Source organism: Aulonocara stuartgranti (assembly GCF_965226115.1).
Source record: "Aulonocara stuartgranti genome assembly, chromosome: 4".
NCBI lineage: Eukaryota > Metazoa > Chordata > Actinopteri > Cichliformes > Cichlidae > Aulonocara > Aulonocara stuartgranti.
In genome coordinates, this window is record NC_138942.1 from 15520001 (window position 1) to 15537603 (window position 17603).

The 17603-nt window shown below is 42.0% G+C and overlaps 1 protein-coding gene and 1 long non-coding RNA gene across 5 annotated transcripts in view; both read left to right on the forward strand.

Moving 5' to 3' along the window:
- Positions 1-17603, forward strand: part of LOC309705480 (nuclear GTPase SLIP-GC-like) — a 116536-nt gene that overhangs the window by 19045 nt on the left and 79888 nt on the right. The window contains exons 21-22 of one of the 4 annotated variants that reach the window (XM_082531355.1): positions 98-179; positions 264-775. The exons of the other annotated variants lie outside the window; for them this stretch is intronic. Coding sequence (XP_082387481.1) covers positions 98-179; positions 264-346 — 165 coding nt within the window. The 3' untranslated portion in view covers positions 347-775. Of the gene's footprint in view, positions 1-97; positions 180-263; positions 776-17603 lie in introns of those variants that run through there. 4 annotated transcript variants of the gene reach the window in all.
- On the forward strand, positions 14689-16229 carry LOC309705499. Its single transcript, XR_014276565.1, has 3 exons — positions 14689-14922; positions 14999-15308; positions 15389-16229. It is a non-coding gene; the product is annotated as an uncharacterized lncRNA (long non-coding RNA).

Genomic DNA, 17603 nt, shown 5'->3' on the forward strand with positions numbered 1-17603 from the left:
CTCACTCTAAACAAACATGTAACCAGTAATTCAAGTCTTTTTTTTAACTCATAATTTGGCTCTGTGAAAACTAATAAAGGCTCTTATGTTAAATTAGAAAGTCATGCTGTACACGCTCCAGAAAATCATGAAGGAAGCCATTGAATTCTCACTGAAGACTGCTGCCTACTCACTCCCAGGTAAACAGAATATAAAGTAAATCTTTCATGTTGAGTACTAGGAATCCTGTATGTATTATTAATAAAATCACTTTGTTGTTTTAGATGTTTCAGAGTATCTTGAGACTTTGACAACACATTATAATCAACTTCAAGGTGGTCAAGATGAAGAAATGTTACAACAGTAGCTGGGTAAAAATAAAAATGGTATTATTATTTTTGTAATACTTAAATTAATCAGCTTTGATTACCTGTTTTGTGTTTAATTACATAAATATTGCTTTTACTAAACTAGAACTTATATCCCTGGCAAGCCTGATTTGGATAATCAGAAGAAGACATTGATTTATTTCTGCTTCACATTTTAGCATCTTATAGTATATTCTAATGTTTTAATTGCATGTGTTAAGTCTTAGTTCATTGAAATGAGAGCCATTAGTTTATGGATATGTTTTTCAGTTTTATCTTTGAGCCTTATATAGCACAATATTTTTTATTGCAATTTCAGAATCAGAATTTTTTTCCTGCATTACATTGGTTTCTTTGGGTGTCATGAATAATAATACACCAGCATTACTATCAGCTTCTACTTCAGCTACTAGTTTATAATTTTATTTTTTGTTGTTTCTAATTTGTATATGCATGCAAACATTTACATTTTGTATACGGTTCAATAAACCTTGATTTAAGTGTTTTTGTAAGATGAAAATGTTTTTCAAACCTTGTTCTTGTCCTTTACTTGCCCTAAAACTAAGCTGCTTGATAAAAACTACTTACAGGTTGCAAGCTTCAACTAACACTAAATCACAATCTGAGATATGCATTTTAAACTAAAACTAAACACTATATACACATACGGCCACTTAGAATTGCCACTGTCAGCCTATTGTCAACTGCTGGGAGTCCCCCTTCCTTCTCCTGTGTATCTCCTGGGCAACTGCAGTGTGATAAGATAGCCCTTTGTTCACAAAACTTTGACTTGGAAAGTTACCTATGAAAGATTTCCTCAGTTTTATTATAATTTAGTTTAATTTCACATTCTTTTGATAGCTTTTTCCCTCTTCACTCATTAAAATATAAAAATTTAAGTTTTGAAATTGTAAAATATATGAATCAAATTTTAGAGTCAGTTTCACAATATAATACTGCAAATCACCAAAACTATTTCCACTAAACAGTTGTTCATTTATCCATTTCAATTTAAGCTAATATATAGATACAAATTAAATGAAATAATTTAAAATAATTTAAATTACTAAAAGAATCAAATACAGAAAAATAATATTCTTCCTTATAGATCAATAACAATTGCTGCTACTTTAATTCCCTGCGTATGTTGGGCCAAGGAGGAGGAATAGCTACGATTTTTAAAGTCATTTTAAATGTAAGCAGCTATCAACCCCGTCATTCACCAGCTTTAAACTGTCTGTGTTTCAGCTGGGCTGCTCCAAAATAAAATAAGGACTTTGTGAATGACTTCTTGGCTGAATACATGCCAAAATATGATTGTGTTCTTATTGGTGGGGATTTTAATATTCATGTGTGTTGTCCTGATATGCCCATGGCAAAGAGCTTTTTAAATTGATTCTTTTAATCTGGTGCAATGTTTGACTGGTCCCACACATGAACGTGGACACATACTTGATCCTGTTTTAACTCATAGTTTTTATGTTTTTAACGTAGAGATTCGTGATGCTGTGTTTTCTGACCACAGTCCTGTAATGTTTGAAGTTCCTCTTGCCTGTACCTCAGTTAAACCTCATGCTGCTCCTGGGTTTTCAACAGTTTTTAACCAGAACTGTACAATCCCAGAGTTTTTATGCAGCCAGACTGAGGAACTGAGCTCATGGTTTTATTCCACCTGTTGGACTGCTTTGGACACTGTCGCTCCATTAAAAACCAAACTGCCTAAAGCTAAATCTGAGCCCTGGCTGAACGACATGACCCAAGCTGTCAGATGTGAGTACCGTCAAGCTGAACACAAGTGGGAAAAGGACCAACTACAAGTGTCATTCGAGATGCTAAAGGACTGTTGGCTTCAATATCAAAAAACTGTAAAAGATGCCAAAAGAAACACTTATCTGACATTATTCTATCAAATTGTCACAACCCATGTGTTTTAACTATTAACTCTGTTCTTAGTGCACCACATATCGACTGTATCAAGCCCTCGTCTGAAGCCTGTGAAAATTTTTTACATTTTTTTTATTGAGAAGGTCTCCTCCACAAGGGCTCAAATCTTGCCTTGTGCTCATGACCCCTCAGTCTCTGCTTCCTGCTTTGCTGTCCTTGACAGGTTTGAGCCTGTGACTATGTCCTTTTTAAAGGAGACTGTTGGTCATTTTAAGCCTGAGGTTTAGAGGTTTTCCGCACTCTAACCGTGTGTTCACACCGAACGCGATAGAGGCGGCCAGAGCGTCAGGTTTACATGTAAAGTCAATGGAAAAAGCGCGATGACACGCGATTTCGTGTCCCGCGAAAATTTGGAAGCAGATTTGCATCACGAAAACGCGAGAAACGGGCGTCAGTGTACACGTCTGGCGCGTTTGGCTCGCGAATAAAACCATGTGCGTCAGTTTTTGTGTTGCATTTTGTGCATACGCGTGTTTCGCGTCTACCGCTTGAGTTGGAAAAATCTGAACTCCAGCGTCAAAACACGCCACGACAACCAATCAGGAGCCTGGTGATGTGGCTCTGACCTTGGTCAAAGGGGCAGATCCATCAACACTGTGGTGAAAAAGGCCCGACAGCGTCTCTACCACCTCAGACACTTGGGAGACTTCCGACTGCCCTCCAAGGTGCTCAAGAACTTTTACTCCTGCACCATAGAGAGCATCCTGACGGGGAACATCTCAACCTGGTTCGGGAACAGCACCATGCAGGACAGACAAGCTCTACAGAGGGTTGTGCGATCAGCTGAGCGCACCATCCGCTCCGAGCTCCCTGACCTGCACTCAATCTACAGCAGGCGGTGCTGGACCAAGGCCAGGAAGATTGTGAAGGACCTCAGCCATCCCAACAACAGACTGTTCTCTCTGTTGAGGTCAGGAAAGCGATTCCGCTCCCTGAAGACCAACACAGAGAGACTGAGGAGAAGCTTCTTTCCACAGGCGATACAGTCTCTCAATCACACCACCACATAGTACTGACCCACACATATGGTTTTTACACACACACTGGACATTCTGGACATTTGTTTACACTAGTGGCCACTGCACAACTACACCGCGTGGTCATCAAATCAAATCACTCATGTTATAACCTCAGGATAAAAATGCTCGGAAACTCAAGTGCCAGTTTTAGGACGTTTACTGACCACTTTTAGGAACAACCACAGCTAGTCGCACACATACAGGAAACTGTGCCACACATAACATTCCGGCAGGGAGAACCCTGAAAAACCTCTGAAGGTTCCGGGGTTCAACGCCCCCAAACATACATTAACAACAACACTGTCTATAACACTTCCCCCCCCTTAAGCAAAAACCCACAACATAGCAATTATGCATAAGTACAAAAAGAGAGGGAGAATTCAACACCACATTATTTTAACAATTCAGTCTATCAGGGGGCTTGTGCTGCCTCTTTGACCTTCTCAGTCCTGCTGCTGGGTTCTCTAGGCTAGGAGCCTGCTGAGCTCCTGTGACCGGGTTCGGCTCAGGTGACTTAGATTGCTCCACCAGCCCTTCTGGTGATACTGAAGAACCAATCCCAATCTCAGGGGCTGCTGACACGACTTCCCCTTCGGGTGAACCACTCTGAGGCCCCACAATGTCCACAGCCCTGTCTCCACCATGTGCGTGCGAACCACTCTGAGCCCTCTTCTCAGCTCCATCCGTGCGGGCTCTCACATGATCCTTGTGCCTGCGAACTTGTCTGCCATCCAACAACTCCACCACAAAAGATACTGGCCCTGAACTGTGGTGAATGACGCCAGGCAGCCACCGTGAGCCACCCGTAAAGTTTTTGATATACACACAGTCTCCCTGCCTGAAAACACAGCCTCTGGCATGTAGATCATGTCTCACCTTCTGCCCACCTTGTGACTGGGCGACTCTGGCTCCCACATCTGGGCGAAGAAGGTCCAGATGAGATCTGGGCTTCCTCCCCATCAGCAACTCCGCTGGGGACAAGCTTGTGGTTGTATGAGGCGTGATGCGATACTGAAACAGGAAACGGCAGAGCCTCTTTTCTATGGAAAGACCTGGCATTTTTTTTAGACCGTCTTTCAGCGTCTCCACGGCGCGCTCCGCTAAGCCATTGGAGGCAGGGTGGTAGGGTGCTGTGCAGATATGTCGGATCCCATTTCTCTCCATAAATTCTTGGAAAACCCCACTTGTGAACGTGGGCCCATTGTCCGTGACCACTGCCTCTGGTAATCCATGTGTTGCAAAGATTCTCCGGAGTGTGTCTGCGACGACTGGGGCTGTGATGGTCGGCATTATGTGGGCATCCAGCCATTTTGAATGCGCATCCACCAACACCAAGAACATGTGGCCCAAAAAGGGGCCGGCAAAATCTAGATGAAGCCTGGACCATGGACGGTCAGGCCACTCCCATGGGTGGAGTGGGGCAGGTGGTGGCATTTTTTGGTTTGACTGACATTGAGAACAGGCTTTTACCTTGTCTTCCAAGGCACTGTCCATTCCCGGCCACCACACGAATGACCTTGCCAGACTTTTCATCCGAGAAATCCCTGGATGAGCCTCATGCAACACTTCAATGATCTGTGACCGACCTGGAGGCGGAATAATGACTCGGGAACCCCACAGGATGCAGCCATCTTGAACACTGAGCTCCTGCTGACGCTTGGCATACGGTTTGAGCTGATCTTGCTCCACTGTTGCTGGCCAGCCCTGCAACAGCCACTGTTTAACCCGAGATAACTCTGGATCCCGTTCAGTCCATGCTTTGATGTTTTTAGCACAGACCGGAGAGTTCGCCAGCTTGTCCAGCAAAAACACAGTTTCTGGGGGCAAGTTCGACTGGTCGGGGACTTCCGGGAGGGGGAGGCGGCTGAAAGCATCTGCATTCGCATTTTCAGGTCCCGCCTTATAAACAATGCGATACTGGTATGCCGACAGTGTTAATGCCCAGCGCTGAACCCGGGCTGAAGCCATGGGTGGGATGCCTTTTGTTTCACTAAAGAGACTCAGGAGGGGCTTATGGTCTGTAACAACAGTAAATGGGCGGCCATACAGGTACTGATGAAAACGTTTCACAGCAAAAACTATTGCTAAGCCTTCCTTCTCAAGCTGTGAATAGCCCTTTTCTGCTGCTGTGAGCGTGCGTGACGCATATCCGACCGGTTTCTCTTCCCCCTCTTCCATACGATGGGAAAGAACAGCTCCTATGCCATACGGGGAAGCATCACAGGACAGGACCACCTCCTTCTCCGGATCAAAATGCACCAGGAGTGGTGCCGATTGTAACAGTTCTTTTACCTGTCTGAAGGCCTTCTCCTGTGCTTGGGACCACCTCCACTGACTGTCTTTGTGCAGCAGCCCGTACAGGGGAGCAAGCATGCTGGAGAGGTCAGGCAAAAACTTCCCATAATAGTTCACTAAGCCCAAGAATGATCTTAGTTCAGCTACATTCTTTGGACTCGGGGCTTCTTTTACTGCCCTCACTTTCTCTTCCAGTGGGGACAGGCCCTGTGCAGAAATGCGATGACCCAGGTATGTCACGCTAGGGGCTTGGAAAACACACTTACTGCGCTTCAAACGCAACCCAGCTTCTGAGAGCTTCTTCAACACCTGCTCAAGGTTACGCAGATGCTCCTCTTCTGTTTTACCTGTAACTAAAATGTCATCCAAGTAAACAGCAACACCAGGAATGTTTTGCAGAAGATTGTCCATAGTGCGCTGAAAGATAGCCGGACTGGATGCAACGCCAAACACCAGGCGGTTGTACTTGAACAGCCCCTTGTGTGTGTTTATTGTCACATATTTTTTTGATTCCTCATCCAGCAGCAACTGCTGGTAAGCATGACTCATATCCAACTTTGTGAATGTCCGACCACCCGCCAGTGTGGCAAAAAGGTCATCCACTCGAGGCAGAGGGTAGGCGTCGAGCTGAGAGGCTTGGTTCACTGTCAGTTTGTAATCACCGCATATACGCACCCCTCCGTCCTCTTTCAACACTGGTACGATCGGGGCTGCCCAGTCCGAGAACTCTATTGGCTCAATGACCCCTATCTGTTGTAGTCTCTCCAACTCTGCTTCCACCTTGGCCTTCATGGCGTATGGTACAGTGCGTGGTTTGAAAAAGCGTGGCCGGGCAAAAGGGTCCACACACAGCTTCACAGTGGTGCCCCGGAGAGTGCCCAATTCATTCTTGAACACATCTGCATACTTTCCCAGTAACTCTGCTATTACCGTTACATACCTGATTTCCCTCCAGTTCAGGCGGATTTTCTGCAGAAGGTCACGACCCAGCAGACTAGGCCCCTCCCCTTTCACCACCAGCAGTGTTGCTGCAGCTTCTTGACCCTGATATGCTGCATGCACCTCTATAGCACCAAGCAGGGGAATGCATTCACCTGTGTACTGTCTAAGGCTTATCTCAGTCGCTTGGAGGGCTGGTGCCCCGCCCGAGTGCCACAAGCTGTGGTAGGTGGCTTGGCTGATCACCGAAGCTGAAGCCCCTGTATCCACCTCCATTTGTAGCTCCTTCCCATTTACCTGGATAGTGGCATAGATGGGCTCCGCACAGCACTTATTAAAGCCAACCAGATTAAACATGTTGAAAACACACTCATCCTCCTCAGGTGCCATGCCCTGCAGGTGATGAGTGTTTAGTTTGTGTTTTGTCTTCCATTCCTTCTTTGATTTCTCCTTAGTGCCCCTGCATTTCTTGGCTAAGTGCCCCTTTTTCTTGCAGTTATGGCAGGTACTGTCTTTGAAAACACAGTCCTTGGCAAAGTGTGCCCCCCCACACCGGTAACACTCCAAAAGCTCCTTCAGTTTGCCCCTCACACTCCGAGATACATGATGCACCTCGGTTGAGTGCATATTGTTGTTAGCTTTCCGAATGTCTTTAGTGTTATTAGCTGCCGTTTCTATTGCCTGAGCAATTTCCAAAGCTTTCTTAAAGTCCAGTGTGGGCTCCCCCAACAACCGACGCTGCATGCCATCATCATTTATACCACACACCAACCTGTCGCGGAGCATGTCATCCAGCACGCCTCCAAACTCACAGTGCTCTGATAGCTGTCTCAGCTCCGTCACATACGCAGCCACCGAAACTCCCGGCTTGCGTGAATGAGTGTGGAATTTGAACCGCTGAACAATCACGGAGGGTTTCGGGCAGTGATGATTTTGCACCAACGTCACCAGTTCTTTGAAACTGAAGTCCCCGGGCTTCCGAGGCGTCGTCAGGTTACGTATCAACTTGTAGGTCCTCGCTCCACACGCACTGAGAAGAACTGACCTTTTTTTTTCTTCGTCCGAAATGTCGTTTGCCAAGAAAAAGTGTTCAAGCCTCTCGACATATTCAATCCAGTCGCCGTCTCCCTCGGCAAACTCCGTGAGCGATCCGATCGTAGCCATAGATGCGAAGTGGTAGTCCGACTGCAAAATCCGTAGCAAAAACTCAAAACTGTCCGCGTTCGGCTTTTATCCTCGTCGCCAAAAAGGTGTTATAACCTCAGGATAAAAATGCTTGGAAACTCAAGTGCCAGTTTTAGGACGTTTACTGACCACTTTTAGGAACAACCACAGCTAGTCGCACACATACAGGAAACTGTGCCACACATAACATTCCGGCAGGGAGAACCCTGAAAAACCTCTGAAGGTTCCGGGGTTCAACGCCCCCAAACATACATTAACAACAACACTGTCTATAACAACTCACTTAAATAAATCACTTTTAAGCATATTTGCACTGCACAAGACACTTAAATATGTGGATTGCACAACCCTGGACATTACATTTCTTTCATTCTTTCAATAAAACAGGAAACTCAGACACAGAGAACCAGACAAGGCACTGAACTAAACAGACAGATTCACAAACAGACAGTGTGACACCATAGACAGACAGAACACAGAAGTGGGACCAGGTGAGGAACAGAACAAAAACCTAACAAATGGCAAATCATAACAGAATACATACTCAGAATAAACAAAAGCATAAAGAAACACAAAACACTGAGTCAGTAGACTCAGGACCATGACAGATATGCCATGCCATCGCATAAACAGTGGCATCATTGCCAGACGTGCCCCACACCTGGTTGACATACACTGTGCCATGACACTGGTCAGTCAGAAGTGCCAGCTTGATGCCAGATTTGGGCCAGACCTGTTTTCTATGGGCCTGGGCCACATATCCACACCACAATCTAGCCCAGGGGTGGGCATTGGGCAATCTCAGTCCACGAGGGCCGGTGTCTCTGCAGGTTTTAGATCTCACCTTGGGTCAACACACCTGAATCACATGATTAGTTCATGCATGTATGTGTGTTGCGTAAAATTTTCACTATGTAATAAATGTCCCCTACAACCACTAAGAGGTTGCATGTACACATAAACACTGCAGTACCAGACTGTGGTCAGACAGTGACTCAGTTTTCTTTTGGATAACCAGGTTTCATATTTGCATAAGGAAATATGCAAATGTTGTGACATGCAAAAATAAAGTACAAATGATTTGGGAACATGATGTCCTCCATCCCCTCTTTCCAACCACATTTATGCAAATGTTCTCTGCCACCACTGCACACACCCCAAATATTTTCACTGTGATCCTCTTTTCTTTGATTTTTTGCTCCCTGTTAGAATTTCTGGATGCAGTTAAAATGATATTGTATGATGAAATTGTGCAAAAAGAAACTGACTTATCATAGTGTCTGAAGGAAAGATTTAAAAAACATTTGACATAACAAGTGTTATGTCATCTTTGGACATGCTTTTCACATCAAGTTAACTGGAGTTTAGTTTGTTAATGATGATGTGGTTATCATATGCATCAGATTTTTAATCTGACGTGAATTTACCTTGCCTATTGCCCTATGGTAGCTGGGATAGGCTTCACCCTTCATGACCTTGATACGGATAAGCAGAAAAGGATGGTGAACTTATGACATGCTGAGGAGGTAATTTAACCATTTAAATCAACTGTGATGGATCAAGGACACATTTAAAACCTGCAGGACACCGGACCTTGAGGACTGGAGTTCGACACCTGTGTACTAAAGCAACAGCTATTGCATGACTCTGTAAAATGAAACTTTCCTGTTTTATGTTAACCTAAGTCAGTCACCAAACTTCCAGTCTGTGAAATACTGTGGGGTTTTTTTTTTTTACTTCTGTATACAAAAAAAATAAATTCTTGAACACTTCCACCACAATTGTCACTTTTTGTTCCTTATTTGGTGGGTGCCAAACAATTTGAATGGAAATTCCCAGGCAGCACACTAACATTTTGCCAACATATATTGGCTCAGCAAGACACTGGGCCAACATCTACTTCAACATCTACTTCACCAGTGCTTTGTCTCTGTCTGTGCTTTCCAAGTAGGGAGGCATTAAGATAGCGTGGACATGATCTTCCTACTGAAAAGATACAGTGTCGGCATAGCTTACTGCTGCTTTGGTGACTATCTACTGCTCTCTATGTGATGTTTATAAGTCACACACTGATCTTCCTTGTATCTCACCCAAACCGAGGTCAAATGTTCTATGTTCTAGCAGATGAAGAAGTGAAGGATTATCTATAAAATCACTTCAAAAATACTTTTCTAAACGAGTTCCTCATTGATGTATGAGTTGAATGCGTGTTCGCTTTTGTTTAAAATAACTCTGTAACTTTTAAATTTTAGCACATTTCCATTTGGTTACACATTTTGTGCAGTAAGTATAAAAAAATGCAAGTGCTAACAGATCATATAAGTATCAATATTTGTAGCCATCACTGATGCATAGAAATAATTTATCTTTAAATGTCTCTATCCATTCACTGAGTTTCCATTCAGTCAGTGTGTTTTGCTATCCATGATCAAGAATAGAAACTGAAAGATAAATTGTAATTTCTAAAAAGCCATAACTACTCTATATATTAGACATTTCAGCTCTTTAAATTGAAGGGGAACAGCAGTTACATAGACACACAGATCATAAATTAAGATTTTACAGTGTGCTCAGCTCTTTTTAAAGGTAATACAGCAACTGGTCAGTTATGGAGGGTGATGTTAGCAGGCAAAAAGAGAAGTCCAAAAATGAGCAGATTACGAAGAAAACTAGATTCAGATTAAAGAAAAAAAAAAGCTAGACATGTATGGCTCTGATGGTGCAAAAGACTGTCTGACAGAAATTCATTCTCATGTCCTTTTTCATTAACAACACACATGATTGACAAAACAGAAAAACAAGCTCTGACTTCCAAAGCTATGTTTAGATAAATAGGCATAGTCAAAACATGCTTGTGTTATACTCTGTGATGAATAAACATGTAATAATATATGTTACAAAATAACCTTTTTCCAAATGACAGAAAAAAGTGTCATGTTCTTAATGGAATGACAACAAGACTGAGTGACTTTCAGTTTCTCATGAAAAGAAAATGAAACTGAACTAAAGATTAAATCCTGCCACCTTTCCATTTCCATTTTGTTTTCATACACAAATAATGTAATTTGCATTAACCAAATTCTTTCTTGTATGTATGATTAACCTCTGTTTCAGTCCTCTTCTTTAGACATGACAACGATCACAAGACACAAACGAAGCAGGGAGAGCAGTCCACAACTAAACCACTAAAAGGCCTGGATGTGTTTTACAATCTGTAGGCTTATATTTTTTAAGTGAGGTTGTGGTATATTTTTAAAAAAAAAAATGTGTTTATGTAGAAGTAACCTTTTCTGGAAGAATAACACAAGAACAAGGCCTCTCACAATTTGCACATTTACTCTTTTATTGAACAGTATACCATATCAAATACATGCACACGTTTAGATTTAGAGCAGATTGAACTAAAGAAAACAAATAACATAAAATGCTGTAAATAGTTGAATGATGTCATTTTGATCCTGGTTTAATACTTCTTCTTAGAAATAATTCTTCTATTTTGCAACATTTCTCTTTTGGATATTGATATGAACCGTCATCGTACAATAGGCAAATATTTATCCTGAATGTTAATTCAGGACAAATGACAAATGAATAAAAACTTAAAACCTTAAAAAAAAAATTAAAAATGCTAAAACTTTTATAACTGTTCTACTTGGACACTATTTATACTTAAACCTATTTATACAAAACCTTACTGACTTTGGTAAGAGTATTGTAACAACATTGGTAAATGTAGAGCAGTTGTTGAAAAGGACGATAAATGTTAAACTATCATCTTCTTTCAGCTGCTTCTGTTTAGTTATATGACCTGCAATTTCAAGTTTAAAACATGATGTGCAATCCAGTGGCGTGTCCAGCGGGGTGGCCTGGGGGGGGGCACAGGCCACTTCAATCATGAAACTGATCAATGATCAGCTGATCGTCTTTTCTCTCTTGTTTGTTTATCGCCCACTTTGCGCCAGAAAGAGGAAACCAGTAGATGTCGCGCTAAACAACAGCAGCACGTTTAAGCTTGATCAGCTGTTGTTAGAATGTATTTAATATTAATTTCTAGTATCAGCTGATGTTTGCTGGAGCCAAAGCTGTAAACCTGCTGGTCATGATATCGGTTTGGATATGTGGTGAGAGGGAAACATGAAGATGAAACCAGGAGATGTCCTTACTGAATCATCAGAGCTGAACAGGTGATGGAGAAACAGGTTTACCTTTTAGGTGACATGAATGAGTTGAAGGGAAGTTATGAACTGTTTCTGAGAGACAAATAACACCAGGATCCTTTTCTAAATAGCTGACAGCTGGTAACTGTGCAGGGGTGGATCTAAAGTTTTGCCAGGGGGCCAGGTAGGGCATAAACAGGGAAAGGTGGGGAACAAAGAAATACTTTTCTTTCTTATTCTCATTTAAAATATCTAGTTTTTATTAAATAATTATCTAAATCTTACAACCAAAGTTTTTATCTGACGTAAAATGTATAGAAACCATACATATACCAACAAGACTGTACATCACTGTCACAACAGCATTTGTTTTCATTCAAAGTCTTTATGGCTTTAATCAGAATCAGAATCAGAATCAGAATACTTTATTGATCCCTGGGGGAAATTATTTTTTGTTAATACCTGGTGGGCTGGTCTCTAGTCAAAATGCCCAATTTTCTGTCCCAGTCCAGCCCTGCAGGTTAATACTGGCAGTGTCACCATGCCAGCTGACTGTATTTCATCATCAGCCAGTGTTGTTCTTGATCAATATTACCAAAGTTTACCATAAGGCAGCATATAAAGTATTTACTTGCTTTCAGGTTTTATTCAAATGTTAGTCTTATCAGTTGTTTCCCCACTTTTTTCCTGTTTCAAAATCAAACACCAGTTTGTGAGAAGATTATCTTCTTTTTTTTTAACAGGCAGATAAAGTTTTACATTGGAATTGGCTAATTTGTCAATTGTTTGTTACAAATGTTCGTATTTTAATATTCAAAAATGTTTTTGCCCAAAACATATGTGCACTATATGTCAGTAAAAATACTATGCAAATATTGCTGACCTTGAATGCTGAGTAAACACTGACAAAGCACTGATTGTATCTCTTGTACTTTATCAACGCAGTATCTAAAAACTTTGCACCATAGTGGTTAAAATCTCATTCTAATAAGAGTTAAAAGTGCATTCAGTTATTAGGTTTATAGGATTATTGAATTATGGTTAACGGTTGGTAGAATTTTTTTTAAACATTATCTGCCAATTACATCTGCCACCCTTCTCCAAATCTGTGCCCCTACCTGGCCCCCCCAACAAAACCTTTCTAGACAAGCCACTGATTGTGTGGACTGATAACAGCCGAAGCGGGTGAATAAAGTCACCCAGTCGCTAGCTGTGCCATTACCCAGCATACACCACTCCCTTCATAAATGCAATAAACGATACAAAAGTAATAGCCTATAATTAATTTATCTGCTGTATCTGCTGTTTCTTAGGTAGTTGTTTACATTATATAATTTATTGTGTTCTGTATACGTCACTGCAATGTGATTTTGGAAATATATATACGGACAACAGGCTCTTCCGCGGCAATCTCTTGTTGTCAATAAGCAACATTTAGGGAGCTCTATAGTATTCAATGAGAGGACCCTGCACGTCAATTCTCAACGCGAGGGGGGTCGATAAGTGAAGCAGAGGGAGCCTGACCATGCGTCACACATTTGACGAGTTGGGAGTGAGAACGTGTTGCAATTAAAGGAGTTGAACTGACTAACAAATCTCAGTCACCTAAACTAAGACGAAAGTTTAGACAACATGTGATTTTTCATTAAGATAACAATTGGTTGTGTTACAAGAACAAACTCTATTTCTTGACTTAACTTAAAAATTTAAGGCAGCCCTATTTTTAAGTTGAAACAACAAGTTATATTTTACAGTGTAGGAAGGCAGAAATCCAAATACAAAAAATTACTGTTGATATCCCAGAATAGGACAAGTTCAAATCATTTGCACACATAATGACTCGTTTGCACGCATGATAAATGGTGTTGGTGGAGCAAGACGTCATTGGTTTTGAGGAAAATTAGGCCACGTCTAGTCAAACTAGTGTGCAAATCACTTGTATGTACTCCAGGATATCTACAGCAGCTTTTTGCCTATCCAAATAAGAAACTTCTTTATTCTAAAAAAAACCAAACAAACAAAAAACAACCTTGGTGTGTGCCACTTGTGCCACAACTCTCTGGTATCTGCATTAATTTCAACACTTTCTGTAGCATTTCTAACTCTACACATCTAAATTCAAATCACTTGGTTGAGTGACAAAACGTTTCTCCCACTGAAAACGCTACATTCAGATGAACAGAATCCACCTTTTGGAATTTTCCTACCTGGATGACTCAGCATGCATCAAGACAACTCTGTTGTGACTTAATGTCACACTGAAGGGGTTTATTATTGTCATGTCCAGGAAATAAAGTGTTTCAATCACCTATATGGTCACAGGGGTATAAAACCAAGCGCCTAGACATTTAGACTTATCCTACAAACATTTATGAGACCAGGGCCCTGTTTCAGGAAGCCGGTTTAGTGGAAAAACTGAGTAAGTATACCCTGAGTTAACGAAAACTCTGGGTTTTCGGTTTCACAAAGCGAGTTCAGCTGAAGCCTGAGTGAGTCACTATGACGACACACGCCGTGAAGCTAACCTGCCCCCAGCAGGTTTACTACAACTAACCCTGACCTTCTCCGCCTCTTTGTCGGAAACCTGACAGTAGGAAGTGTCAGACATGGCGTGTCCCTTCCTTGAAGAGCCAGTAGATCGTGAAGCCCAAATTCTCCGCAGAGCTCTCCGCCGGGAGAGAGTGATTAGAGCGCGTTTGGACATTTTATCATTTCCTGATGATTGTCTGTGCGAACGTTACCGTTTTTCAGCACAATCTATAAGTTATTTGGATAACATCCTGCCATATATTACGCATGTGACACATCGCGGACATTCTCTCAGTTCTGTACATATTATTTGTATTGCACTTCGGTTTTTTGCAAACGGGAGCTTTCTGTATAATATTGGTGACGCTGAGCACGTTTCCAAGGCTACCGTCTGTCGGGCAGTCAGGAATGTTACAGTTGCACTGAAACGTCTCCTGTACTCGTCTGTGGTGTTCCCCGGTCACAGACCCACAAGATTCATCAAAGAGGGATGCCACAAAATTGCAGGTATCAGGATGACCAAAACTTAATTTATGATGTGGTGATACTTGGACTACTACTTAAATATTACATTTATTTTCAGGGTTCCCAGGCGTGATTGGCTGTACAGATGGCACTCACATTCCAATCATTGCTCCTTTAGTAAATGAAGGAGACTATGTGAACAGGAAGTCTTTCCACAGCATTAATGTACAGGTACATAGTTCCCTGTAGCATTTCAAACTAACAAATTATTTCATCATAGTAATGGATGCTAATTTGTGTTCTCTGCACTGTGAAGATCATATGTGATGCTGCCAACATTATTACAAATGTGGAAGCCAAGTGGCCAGGCTCTGTCCATGACTCACAAATATTCCGTGAATGTACACTGAGCACAAAATTTGGACATGGTGAGTTGAAAATACTTTAAAATATATAAAGACCAATTGCTTCAGGGACATTTGAACTGAAGTGTACCCTTCTGTCTTAGGAGAGTTCACTGGCTACTTGCTTGGTGATAGGGGGTATCCATGTTTACCCTATTTGCTTACCCCTTACTCTGACCCTGAACCGGGCCCACAGCAGCGATATAATCTGGCTAATTGCAGGACAAGAGCCAGAATTGAAATGACTATCGGAATGCTTAAGGCCCGGTTCCAGTGCCTGCAAAGACTCAGGGTCACCCCAGAAAGGGCATGTGACATTATTGTGGCATGTGTGATTCTTCACAACATTGCCACAATTAGAGGAGAACACTGTCCTTCTGAACCAAACATCAGCAGTGATCCAAACCATGAACATCCTGACCCTCCCACGGACATACAAGATGGAAGCGCAGTCAGAGACACCATATGTCACAATCATTTCTTTTGACCCATCACCTCAACATGTTGAAAGACGAATAAACAGATTTTCTGTTCAACTGGCTTTATTGGTCGCCTGTGTTTCCTGTACACAAAGTATTAAAAGATGTAAACCTCATAAAGTGTCTCTGTTGCTTCCTCCTCTGTAACAGCTGTCAATGTTTCTTCATTATTTTCCTGTAGTAAAGAAATAAACAACATTGCTGTTCTACTGTAAACTCATATAATCTGTGGAGTATTACTCACAACTGCATGTTGGTCTGGCTCAACAGGAGGCTGCACCAGATGCAGTACACCACCACCATCAACTGATAGAATATGAGGTTTATACAGGTCACTTATAACTTACAAGGGACCAAATGGCAATTAACAAACATACCAATCACCTTACACTTCATTGTCATTATGCTCTCAAAGACAACCAAGGCTGAGGGAAGGCAAAATCAGTAGGAAAATAACTTCACTACAAAATAATTCATTATGGTAAAGAGTTTATCAAATGAATGAGCAGCACTGCAAAGGTGACTGTGAAGAAAGGATGTATGCACATCATGTATTATTTTGAATTTACCACCTATGTAGGCACTTGTGTCTTGCGGGGTTATTGCCTCAGAGGATGTCCCCGCAGAGATGCCTTCGGCCACAGGGCGCCCACTGTTTTGGCTGAGGGCCAACTGCTCAGCCTCTGTGAGTGGTGGAGGACCCCCACCTGTTTTTCGGGCCTCTGCTTTTTTTCTGTTGGCTATAACGGGTCACATTTGAGCATACAGAGTAAGCAAATATGTACTTGTAATGTGCTCAGATAATTTCAATAAGTGCTTACAGAAAGAAAATTAATGTAGCCTCTAACTGCAATTGATTTACATGGGACAAACAGCCCAAGCACTATGGCTCATAATACAATTACACCTTACCTGTTTGGACTATATTTTTATATTTCATTTTTACTTGCTGCCAGGAACGTTTGGGGCCTGTTGGGTTGCACCTGCGCTCACATCACATCACAAAATAAAATGTATAAAATAACAAATAAAATAACATATGATAAAATAACGTGTTAAATGGGTGGAAATCCCTAGATCAATGTTTATATTAACACTCACGCATTGACTCTGTCGGCTATGTTTTGCCATGCATGCTCCCTTTCTTTTGCAGCTGTGGCTAACTTTACTTTTTTCCGCGGAATTTGCATGTTATCGGCATATGCTGCCATCAGAATTTCGGCCTCAAGCGCTGTAAAATACATTGACCGCGCCTTCTTTCCCTCCGTCTCCATGGTGACTCGCTTAATCTGTGCTCCGCTTATCAGGGCTTTATGTATCCTCGTCCGCACGCTTCACTTGGGGTTGACGCAACTCCGCGTTGACTGAACTAATTGTTATCAGCCTTTCTGAAACCGAATATTCCGAGTTGGACAGTTCGGGGTTACTCAACCCTGAGTATCGTTTTTCACTCTGAGTTTTCTAAACCGGCTTCTTGAAATAGGGCCCGGATCACCTTTGTGATGAACTGACTTTGAGACCTATCCCCTCCATCACAGACACACATTGCAGTACCAGTCTCTGTGGCCAGACAGTGGCTCAGAGTTTTTGTTTAGGATAACCAGGTGTGGCATTAACCCGACCCGACGACGTTCAAAACACTCGTTAACACCTTTTATTGCACACTTTTTTCACACTGTTGCCGTTCAGCTTTCCAGCTGCCAGCCACACACCACCACCAACAACAATAATAATAATAATAATAATAATAATAATAATAATAATAATAATAATAATAGCAAAGAGAGCACAGACTTTAAGCCGGCGAGGCATAATTGACGATGCCACTGCAGGTGCATCC